A 12,242-nucleotide genomic window follows, 5' to 3' on the forward strand; every position below is an offset into this window, starting at 1 on the left:
AACTACTGTGGTAATGGATCCAAAAGAGACTCAGGGCATATAATTCAAGAAGATAATACCGCATATTACATACATAAACAAAGTCTGTGGCATTTAGAAATTCCACGCTATTGTTGACAGGAGTCAGAAGCCAAAGGCTTGCACACCGACTCTGCCGCTCTCACCGACCACCTGTAATCTGCACCAACTGCTTCAGTTCAAAACAGTTAAAATCAACATACAAAAACATTCAGAAAAAAACCAACAACCCTCATGTCTATTAAACTGAGAGAAGACAAGAATTGTTTGGAAGTTTACAGTGAAAACTAACAGCATGAACTTCACGATACAGGTCCTGCAAAGGCTCAATACAGAACTAATCAAGAAGCTGTAAGTCCAGACCTGTTGTTTCACTTCTTGCCAAGTAAAATTTCTCGCTGGACTCATTACCTCTACTTGTGGCACTCCCAAACTCAATGTACCTCTCACTAAAAATCAGTTTGATATAAACACTGACAAAATAAGTGATCTATGATCTGATGTAACTCAATCAGTACACACCCATGAACACAAACTGGAACTAATCTGGTATCAACCTTATGAAGGGCCAAGTGTTTCAAAAAAACAAACAAACAAACAAACAAAAAAAACCAAACCAACCCAAAATTCCTGAAGTAAACAAACATGGGCTCTTCCGCATGCACTGCAGAGCTTGGCCTGACCTCTAACAGAGCAGCCTAACTTCTAGAGGAGAAGAGCATTCAACTTGTTGCAACAGTTAGTCAGAAGTGACTGGTTTTGATAACATTACAGAGCAGACACTAAGCTCTTGACTTATCTTTTTGCTTTGATAACAGGTTAAGCAGTTTATCTACATTGCATTAAAATATTTGCTTATTGTTCACCAAAAAAATTCCATGTCCCCCTCTTCAAATACTGTGAAACAAAAATAGCACCAGCATCTTACACATTACCCAAACCACTCATTATTTTATCTAACTTAAACACATTCTGCCTTCTCTGTTTTTCCAAGGGAAATACGCCCAACCTCTTCAGTTTCTCTTTGTATAAAAGTTTCTGAGAGAGAATCATCATGATTCTTGCAATATCCTTTTAACCAGTAAGTAAAAACTATCACATACCATATTAGAGATTAAGCAAACCAGTAGTTTACTGGACATTCACTAGTTTTTCACCATTCTGTTTCTTATTCAACTCACACAGACCCTCGAGGAAAAAGAAGTGGATATAGATTTGATTGTTTGAAGCATGCAAGGAAAAGTCCAACACATAAATGTATTTTCATCATTTCAATTACGTGTCAGAATGTCCAAATAAAAGAATCTGTCCCTCCACCTACAGCAATAGCTTCAACACAGAACTATAATAGCTGAAATAAAAAAAATAAAAAAAAAATCTCCAACTGCACTTGTGTTTGGGACCTACATCCCTTCTCGCAATTCTTGAGAGTGACTAGGAGAGCACTAGCTTGCTTACTGTTGGGTCCCCACCAACAGAGTCTCACCACATAAGTCTCTTTCTGAGAGATTAAGAAAAGCTTCCAATAAAGCACCAGGGGATGTTACTATAGTTGGAGATCTTCAATTATATCATTTTTTTGCTGTTGTAATTAAGAAGTTAGACACTGCCTAACAGTGACATTCAATAGTTTCTTATTCTCATCCAAACCACATCCTATAAACAGGAAAAATGAGTATTTGGAAACACTCCAAATTACCACTGAAACAGACAGCCTTGCTCTGCAGAATAGGCTTCTCTCAGATTTCCGACTGTAGCCATATCATAAAAACAGAAGGGAGAGGACAGCAAACAAAAAAAAACCAGTGCGAGATCAGTCCATTAAAACTGGGTACCACTTTGGCATTAGCACGTGCTGCCAGCTCCAGGAGAGCGTGTCCCTGCGGTGCTGCGCTAGCCGGGCGGCCAGGCTTGCACAAGCAGCCCCTAGTGTCCTGCCACCGCAGTCTGCCCGTGCCTGGCACTCGGTTCCTAAGGAGCTTTGAAGGAGTCTGGTCCTGTCAATTAAAAAAAAAAATTTTTAACCATCAAATCTGTATGTTAGTCCAACAAACTAAAAACCGCTGGCATATTTTCCAAGTCCAGCATAAGTCAAATAGGTAGGTTTAATATCTGGGTTGAGCAACATTCCCAAGGGAGCACCCAAATGGCATGCAAAACAGCTTTTATGCAGGAAATAACTGAGGTTTTCTGGACAAAAAAAAAAAAAAGGAAACTCTCCTACCACCACTAGAGACGAGCAACAGTTTCTTTATCTGAAGACTGATGTTCAACATGCCATGCCTGCGCTCCCTTCCCAGTGTCTGCCATTAGAGTCAATTGCCTTCTTGTACACCTTTCTGCTATAAAAAGAAACCCTATCAAATCACAGAGTTTGTCCTAAGCAGGTTTTAGAGCCCACTGCAGGTCCTGTGCTGATGAAACAGACAGCACCATTCAATAAAAAGCCAGGAAGATTCAACCACAGAGATCACAGACTTAAAAATAAGAGGGATTAAACTAAAAACTTGAGAACAGAATGCAATTTTGCTGCAGGCAATGCACCAGGTAGAGCTCAGCTGCGATGCTTGACATTGTTACTCAGCTGATTTGATGTTTAGCTGGTCGAGTTTGGCAGCGAATATGTAAGAAGCCTCCGTGGAGCTGTACCTGGTGATCCTCTAAGACAGCCCAGTGGAGACCTCAAGCCTCACCTCTTGGCAAAGGGCACTGCAGGGCTGGACTGGCTTTTTTGTTGGAGCAGGGCATGAAATCCAGGTCACACCCTCGGCGGATAACTAAAGCACACACTCCAGAACATCTCTTTCGCTCACTAGAAGGATTCTCACTCCATCAAGATTCCTATAAGACTATCCTCCGAAACATTCCCGTGTAGTTTTCATGGCACACAATTAACTTCCTACAATTAGGACACGCAGCTGCTATCTAGTTTTGAATTGCCATACTGCACCTCAGAGGCAGCTGTAAAAGCAATCAAAAAAAAAAAGTGTAGACTGCAGTCATACTAAAGACACTAGCTCCTACTACTCTTAAACTGGATTTTTATTACCGAGGGCTTTTGAACATACATTTGCACAAACTGAATTATTAAAGTTTAGTTATTTTCTGTGTTTTTTCTGTTCATTAGACATCCATATGTAGATGTCATTAAAGTTGCCTCAGTATTTTTAACAAAACATTTGCAGTCCTGCAGCCCATTCTTCAAAGTACTCTAAAAATCATGATGTATATTAATAGACTTAAAAGATTTGTGCTATTTAAAATAAGAATTAGAAACATGTAATAAAGTTTGCTTTAAACTTTTAAGTTCAAGAGAAAAAATTATGAAATTAACTAAAAGATAGCAAACAACTTCATACGTAAAGAAAGTCTGAGCTGTATAGATACTACAAACAACTCAAAAAGCAGATTATTCATCCATCAATATGTACCGTTTGGGAAATACTGAAACAACATAAGAATATTTTTTTCAATATTTGCATGTAACAATATACGAACATTGAACTCTGTTTCATACACTCCCCACTACAAGATATAATGTCCACTCATACATTACCATAGCTTCAGGAAAATGAAATGTTATTACACATTTGCTTTTGCAATTTAATTGACTACTTTGGATAATGCGATGTAAAAGGAACCTTTGACTTCAATCCTAATTCCATCCATATAATTTAAGATCACATTATGTACAAGTATACTACAAGCTCTAAAAGCATCTACAGATGTTTCTATTTTACATATTTTAGCAATTGTCAAAGGCCAATTACACAGCATATTTAAAAGAGAAAGTTTTCAGAAATCTCGAAGGGAAATGGGAAGTACTAGGGAAAGATGGCACTAAATGAACAACAAGGCAAAAAAAGGAAACAATGTACGTTGCTCACTCTTTTTTTGTTTGTTTGTTTTTTGCAAACTCTAATCAAATACCTTATCTTGATTTTCCCCCTCACCAAGAGGAGAGAGGATTTAAAATCATCCACAGTCAAGAACCAAGAGGAAATTCTACTTTAAAGCCACCTTTGAGTAACTATCCATTTTTAAAGCACACAGTTCCATTTTTCTGAAACTTCTCGAAATGACACTATCACCAGCAGCTCTAAACACACTCTCCCAAACACCATCAAGCAGACTGATGATTTCACCAAAAGATGTTTGAATATATGCTTCACCAGTGTCACATGCTGAATTCCCTACACGCCGCTGCAGTCCAACATGCTGAACAGCTGCACAGAGCCTGGCACGAACCTTAGAAATGTAGTCATGTCTTTCAGTACCTCAATCTATTTTTCATATTGCAGGTGTCTCTATCGGTGCTGAAACCAGGGCTGGCCGTACTAGCAAAGTCAGTACGTGCATATAAGGAGACTTGAGGCGATAGCTTATCACACTCAGAACAGTTTATTCCCCTTCCCCTCCCTGAAAAAAAAGAGAATTCAAGCAAGGTAAGAATTCCTCCTATGAACAGTATGAAGGATCCAAATGCAAAATTTGAGAAGAAAAGTAGTTAGCTGACTCATACCAGCAAACAAAATTCATGCTGAACTAACTGTGCCGCAATTAATATCAGCACGTTTAAAACACAGGCAAGGGAAGGTGTGACCAGTCCCATTACAACCGTTCCGTAGGTAATGGCTAAAGCATTTCTAGAATTAAAGCTTATGTACACAGAAGCAGATCATGTTTCAGCCATAACCGACCACAGCCCGCTTTAAAAGTTTTTTATTTATCAAATGTAAAAACAACACCCAGACTTTTAAAATACATGTTATCTGAACGACAACATACAGAGCACCACTGTGAGGAGACTGCAAGAGAAACACTGGATGTAAATTCAAAATTTAGGACCTGTTACAAGAACAACCCGTGCCTCTCCTGCTTGTTCTGCTCCCCACTTCCTATTGTTCTGCTGTTCAGCAAGTGATGCCATGTCATGGACGAAGGAAACCTAAATGACAGTTTGCTAGATCTTTCTTTAAAACACTTATGCAAAGAAATTCATTTACTCAGGTCTGTACCGAGAACCGGGGACACATAAAGCTCTTTTAAGGCATTCTAAAGCCCCGAAAGGACCAGCAGACTTTGGTTCCTGAAGCAGCCGGCAAGAATACCCAAAATGGTGACTACAAGTAATAAATCAGACAAAAAAGCATTATCAAGGAAAAAGAATCGGACCCTGTTCCACGCAGCTGACGGTCAGGCTGAACATCGTAAGCGGCTACTCATTTGCCGACGACGAAAACCCGCTAACTTGAGCGTTCTCCTCAACTGCATAATTTTTTTCCCCAAAACCCGCTCGTACCGAAACGAAGGCTCCGGCACCACGCCGAGGGGACGGGAAGGCTCGGAGTGACCGGCGGGGACCCAGAGCACACTCCGGACGGCAAAACGCGGCGTTTAACCGGGGCGGCGGCCCCGGGAGGGTTAGGGAGGGCAGGGGACGGAGACCGGGCGGCATTAACGGCGGGGGGGGGGGGAACACGGGGCCGTGGGGCCGGGGCAGGCGGCGGACCAGGAGGGTCCGGGGGCAGGCGGGGCGCGGACGGGGCCGGGAACCGGGAGGGGGGGGAGAGGCGGAGAGCCCGCGGCGGGGTCCGGGGGAGCCCCGCTCCTCACTCACCCGTCCTTGCGCTTGGCTTTGTAGACGTGCCCGTAGGTGCCCCTGCCCACCTTGCAGCCCTCGTACTCGAAGAGGTCCTCCACCCGCTCGCGTTCCCCGGTCAGCTTCACCTTGAAGTCATAGTCCATCTTCAGCGCCCGCCGCGCCGCGCCGCCCCGACGCCTCCCCGACAGCCGCGCTCCCCGCCGCGCCCCGCCGCGACCGGGCGGCGGCGGCAGCAGCAGCAGCAAGAGGAGGAGGAGGAGGAGGAGGAGGAGGAAGCCCCCGAGCCGCCCCGCGGACCATCCAGGGGCGGGCGGGCGGCGGCGGCGGCGGGGCTGCTCCCTTCCCTCCCGAGCCCCGTCCTCCGGCTGCTCCCTCCCCGCCCCGCCAGCTAGCGGCACAACAGCCGGTCTCCCCGGCGGAATACGGCGGCCGCGCTGCCGCAAAGTAAACGTCGCAAACCGCGGGCACCTCCCCGGCCACGGGCGCGGCGGGCAGCGCACCACGTGGAAGGCGGCGGGCTGCGACCTCTCCGCCGGAGCCCCGCCCACCCGTCCCGGCATGCCTCGCGGGCGCCGCAGCACGCTGGGAGATGTAGTACGGAGGGGAGGGAGGCGGGACGGGGGGGGCGCGGCGCGGCGCGATGCATGCCGGGAGTTGTAGTCTTGCCCGCGCCAGGCACGCTGGGAGACGTAGTCTTCAGCCGGCGAGGTGGCGCGCTGCATGCCGGGAGGTGTAGTCCCGGGACGGGGCGGGGAGCGGGCCGCGGCAGGGCTGGGGAGAGCAGCAGGCCGGGCTCGGCCTCCGGCCGGGGGTAGCGGGACTGGCAGAGGCCGTGTGTGTGTGGTTATTCCCCGGAACAGGCTTCCTCGACTGGGATGCCGGCACCACCAGGCGCAGCGCGGGGCCCTCACCCGCGGGCTGGGCAGCTGGAGCTGGGGCACAGGGCCTGCGGCCAGCGGTCAGCACGAGCAGCGGTTGTCGTCATGGCGGGGGTCGGTTACGGTGACTGTTAGGGTCCCCAGCGTACTCCAGACTGGCGAGGGCAGAGGCCGTTGGTCCTTGCCGGCTCTACCTGCCAGACCGCCTGTTAACAGCGCTGGAATTAAGACAATTCCACGACTTCGGGCATAGACACGGAAAGATACCACAGCGCTGATGAACCTTCTCTGCGTGGCTGCAGAGACAAATCGGGATCACGGCACCTGGTATTTAATGCAAAAGCTGTTACGTTTAGCAAGGCCCTTGCGTGTGACCAGTAACCGGGCGCTTTCCAATTCCTCTCCTTGGCTGACAGAGCCGGAGTTCCCAAGCCCAGACAAAGCCAGCTGGTCATTTTATAGGATAGAGAGCTTGTAACTAAACTAAAGCTACAGCAATCTTTCTAATTACAGCCTGGCTTTTGGCATTTTTGGTAATCGTGCACCTACGCTTCACATTTCATCTCAAGACTGCAATGTGGGTAAGTAAGTGGGCACTCAGATCCCTAACTTAGGGAGAAAATATTATAGAATGTGGGGGCTCCTGAAAGAAGAAACATTTTCTGGAACCGTCTGAAAGCACCTCCATTTTCATATGCACATTAAGGTTAATTCCTGAAAATTGGGGGTAGGGGTGTGTCAGCCTCCTGAGCTGGTATTACCCAATCAGACTGATGTCAGATACCCACAGTTTGACCTTGCTATGGTATGTTGCTATGTAATTGTTAGAGATATTAGATAAAGCAATTAGGTGCGTGTTAGGAAAAACACGTGCAATTGGTAGAAGCGGCAAAACTAAGTTTTATTTGCCCAGCAACCCAACTAAATTATACAAGAATACTGCCTGGCGACTCACTAGGCCAATCAACCATAAACAGCTCAGGGCAGCCCAGCAGCCCGTAAAGATCAAACAGTCTGGAAGATGCCGTCCACCTCATAAAATTCATCCACCTCAGCCCAGAGCAGAGCAGCGTGACTCTGCCTTCGGGGACACCTGGCTTTGGGGACTTCCAGGGACGCCTGGGACCAAGCTTGCATGGTCAAACCCACCACGATCAGCACCTCCTGCCTGCCGACAGCCCTCAGTCCTGTCAGCAAGGAGGGGGGAAGTAGAAATAACCACTCTTCTGTAACTTTGTACTCTTCTTTCTGTTATTAATCACTCTTTCACGGAGGCAATAAATACCCAAACTCCTTCACACAGATCCAATTATTGCATGGTAATTAATGGGCGAGTTTAGTCTGTGCTGACCTAAAACACTGCAGGGGGTGGGGGAAGAACAATGTCTGCATAGAAAGAGAAGAGGACATTAATAAAAACAAGAATACAGTGTCCAGACTCATTTTTCTGAGGACCTGTGCTATGTTTTACATGTTTACATAAACGGCTTGGAAAGAATTCCATACTTTGACTAACTCTGAGAAGTCAAAACCACAACAGAAGTCACTTTTCTTCTCTTTCAGACTTTGGTCCTTTTGTAACAATGTTTAGAAGTCTGCTTTTCTGCAAATGTTTCTTTCATTAGTTTCTCATAACATTTGGATTATATGACTTCCAGATCGAGTGTAGCTGTAAATATGCTGCTGCTTCACTCTGTTTTCACTTCAGGTATTTGTATTGCGGACAACATTCAATTTTACGAGTTCAGATAGATGGTCCCCAAGTCATAAGAGATTTGAAACAGAAGGCACACCTTGATTCTTTGATGATGAATAAATGAATATTGACACTTCAAGGTCAACTTTTAATTCTGTTTTATGGAAAGTTGCATGCTTTTTGTGCTTTATTTTAAAAATCTGTCACTGTATAATATAATTTCAAGAAAAAGTTTAATTTTGGCATCCATTTTTAAAAAGACAGACACGACCAGGTCATGATCTGCTATTCTTGACTCTCAGGTTCCCACAGTGGCCTTTTTAATTGATAGGATTTCTTATCTCTTACTGCTTGTTTTGTACTCCCTCCTTTCATGCTGTCTCAGAAATCAATTTAAAAATGCCTGACCCATCCTGCTGAATTTGGCTCTTTGGAGCTTTCCTCCTTCTCTTTTGTCTGCTAACATTTATGGCTCGCTTTATCATATCCTTCTGTTCTGAGTTTGTGTAATTTCTAACATTTCATGTACAGACACACTTTTGACATTTTTTTGTTTGAAATCACCACACCTGTGAAGAAAATCCGAGTTCTCCATAGGGAAGTGACTGTTACTGTGTTAGCACCAATAATGTGCAGAGGGTTGGAGACGGTTATCAAAGCGAGCCGTGTCCTGAGAGGAAAGTAGTCAAGGAGGGTTCACATCATTAAACATCTCTGAATGTAGGGAATTGTATTTCAGGTGAAAGCCCTAGATTGTCTGGGAACTGGCTGGGTTGTGGTATTAAGCAGACGCTGCCTGTTGAGGCACAGCAGCAGATAAAGCGGGTTCTGTACCCGAGCTGGAGCAGAAGTACCGAAAGCAAACTTGGTTTTGTTGCGTGTGTGTGTGCATGCTAATGGCCACAGTGTCGGTGCGAGAATCAGAGTTGTGAAGCAAAGCTTACAGCTGGGGAATGTACAACAAGCTGCTCGCTCTGTGTTTTGCAGTCTTCTTAAATAGAGAAAAAGACCCACAGAAAAATGTCTCTCTGATGTTTTTGCTTTCTCATCTTTGTATTTTATAAGTGGATAACCTACAACGCTCAATCACATCCCCATGCCATTAGAATGCCTGCTTGCTCCTCTTACTAATTTGCCAAATTTGAACATACTTTTGCTTTTCAGAGAATTTTTCATGTAAGAGTAGCTACCTGCTAAAAGTTTTCCATATCCCCAAAGGCACATTCTTCAGCAGTGTGACTAAGGTGTTCCCAGCTTGGTATTGAGTGAAAAAGGGCCAGTCCTGCTAAGTGCTATACACCTTCCACTTTTGCTTAGACAAGTGAAAGCTGAAGGCAAGAGAATAATGTGTGTTTTTTTCTATTCTGTGTGTAAAGAAAAACAATCGTGCTTGCACAGTTTGAGTATTTTCCAGAAACCTTGCAGTTGTTAATGTGCAGATGAGTTGGTTAGCTGAATACTGGCAGCATTTAAGAGTGCAGTTTACTTACAGCAGGTGAGTAAAGTGCTGGTTTTACAAAGAGTTTTGTATGTAAAGCAGTGTGTTGGTTTTTTTCATTTTGCACTTAACTGTACTTTACTGTAAAATCGATCAACTACTATAAAGTTGATCAGACTAGCGATGCGCTTGATCTAACACGGCGTCCTAGATTCTGGCAGGAGTGCAAGTTATTAACAATCATAAATCAGTTCTTTGGATCCAGGTGCTGTACAGGAGAGTCGTGCTTCCATTCCGTGAAACATCTGTTTGCCAGACTCAGGACCACCTACAGTAACCATCAGCCTGATTGTTTTATGCTCCCAAAGAAGCCAGAGAATCAGTTCTCAAGAGCCTTGGCAGACCTTGAAAATTCAGCCTATGAACGCCTGGTTACTTTTGTTATTGAAAACAGCCCTACCTGAGGGGAAATAAACCCTGATAGTGAATATTATTTTATTGCTTTATATTATTTCAGTAAACAGAATCATACAAATATTCGGGTTGGAAGGGGCCTCTGGATGTTATCTAGTTCAATACCCTGCTCAAAGCAGGGCTGCTATTAAATTCAGGTTGCTTGAGGCTTTGTCCGCTCAGGTCTTGAAAACCTCTATGCAGGGAGATTCCACAGCTTCTCTCGACCTGACTGTCCTCAGGGTGAAATTTTTTGTCCTTCTATCAGTAAAAATCCTGGCGCTCTCTTCTCAGTAACCTCCTTGTTGGTACTGGCAGGCTGCCCCTTCTCCCAGCTGAAGAAGCCCTGGTGCCCACAGCCTCTCTCACACGGCCAGTGCTCCATCCAGCCCATGACTGTCTTGGTGCTCTTGGCTGAACTCACTCCAGTTTGTCAGTAATTTTCCGTATCAGGATTGTTCTACCGGAGACCCCCAAACTGGGCATCGTATTCCACATGCAGGCAAACAAGAGCCACGTAAGGGGAAATAATCACTTCCCAATCACTTCCCAATAATCCATTGTCTGTGTTCCTCTTGATAGAGTGCTGTTAGCCTTCGTGGCTGCCACGGTGCACTCTTGAATCCTGTTTAACCGCTGCCCACCAGGACGCCCCATCCTTTCCAGCACATTCAGTATTGTCCCAGGGGGCTGGTCACTCCTAGAGGGAGGACTTTGCATTTGTCCTCGTTGAGCTTCGTGAAGTTCCCGATGGCCCGCTCCTCCAGCCTGTCCAGGTTCCTCTCAGGCACATCAACTTAAAGTCACCACTTTGGTGTCATCTGCACGTACTAAGATCCAGTTTAAAAAAACTGATTATGAGGTTCTGCCTTACGTATATAATATCAAGTAATGAAATATGATAGAATAAAGTTACTTTCTAAAGAACTTAAATGACTGAATAATCAAATTAAAACCAGGGTTACAGATTTTCTGTTATTACAAAACTTAGTAATTGCCTGAGGTTTGCTGCCCTCCATAGGCTATTTTTATTATTTTTCCAAAGATAGTATTTTACTGTGGAAAGCATTGTGACAGTGCAGTAACAATATTCCAGGAAAGATCTAGTATTGTTATTTTGTATTAACAACACAGCATAAAATAAACAAATACCGTACTTAGTTACAGTGTACCGTTGTGAAACATCAGTATGAACAGGACATGAACACAAAATTCTGCATTGGAGGACAGGTCAGTGGAAAATAAACTAATTCAGTATAAGGTTTCAGTATGGAGATACAGGTTTATTTATCTATCTAAAACATAAAACATGCTTCCTCTGGGTGAGCAGCCCATATGTGGGCTTGATATCAGAGAGGATGTTGTGTTTGACTGTGCAATAATAATTACTAAAAACAGACTATGAGAGGTAAAGATTTCAAAAACAGGACAAAAAATAATTGTGAGAACAGACTTTTCAAGGGATCCAGGCACTATTTTATATACTCTGACTTGTTTTAGGAAAGTAAAAGTGATCTTTAGGAAGGACATATTTTAATTGCTCCACGCAAAGGAAATCATATTACAATACTAATTATTCATACTGTGGCGAGGAATGTGAATAATGACAAGGGTTCCATTTTTTTAATACAGTGAGCAGGAAGGAGTAGTCCCTGGTCTGCCCTCAGTGCTAAAAATGTGTCCCAACGGTCAATTTGTCTCCTGGAAACCATGTACTGGCACAAAAGGAGAGTAAACTAACACGGAACCTAAACGTAACACTTGTGTAAACTCTTTTTTTCTCAGCCAGAATAAAGAAATCCTGGGGTGCATAGCTGAAGTAGGGAGTGGAGGTATCTTCCTGGACACTGGCCCTGAGCCCTTCCTACTACCTCTCTCATTAGTGAGGGTTTGCCTTTGCATCGAGACCAGTTGCACAAAAAATACCCAAACTTTGTTTATGCCTGCAAGCAAGTTTGAACAGAAGTGTGAGCAGTTCGGATATTCTAGGGATGAAGTGCTTTTACATATTTAAAGCATCCTTCTTGTGAAATCCTCTCATTTTGCTAATTTGAATAGTTTATGTAAGATGTGAAACATGCTCCTCTGTCACAGCCTGCCAGCTTCTGCCACGTGTTGAAAGAATCTGTAGAAGCAACTTAGAAAAGAAAGTTT

General features: G+C 44.5%; 1 protein-coding gene across 3 annotated transcripts in view; it reads right to left on the bottom strand.

The window, feature by feature from the left end:
- The window catches only part of CDK8 (cyclin dependent kinase 8), an 87,774-nt gene extending 81,724 nt beyond the window's left edge, over positions 1–6,050 (bottom strand). For 2 of the 3 annotated variants that reach the window (XM_030042824.2, XM_030042822.2), the window contains exon 1: positions 5,639–6,048. In XM_030042824.2, coding sequence (XP_029898684.1) covers positions 5,639–5,766 — 128 coding nt within the window. In that variant the 5' untranslated portion in view covers positions 5,767–6,048. Of the gene's footprint in view, positions 1–5,638 lie in introns of all 3 variants that reach the window. The other variant, XM_030042823.2, reaches the window with a different exon arrangement.
- Positions 6,051–12,242: the final 6,192 nt, after the last annotated feature.

This window comes from Aquila chrysaetos, chromosome 19, assembly GCF_900496995.4.
Source record: "Aquila chrysaetos chrysaetos chromosome 19, bAquChr1.4, whole genome shotgun sequence".
Taxonomy (NCBI): Eukaryota; Metazoa; Chordata; class Aves; order Accipitriformes; family Accipitridae; genus Aquila; species Aquila chrysaetos.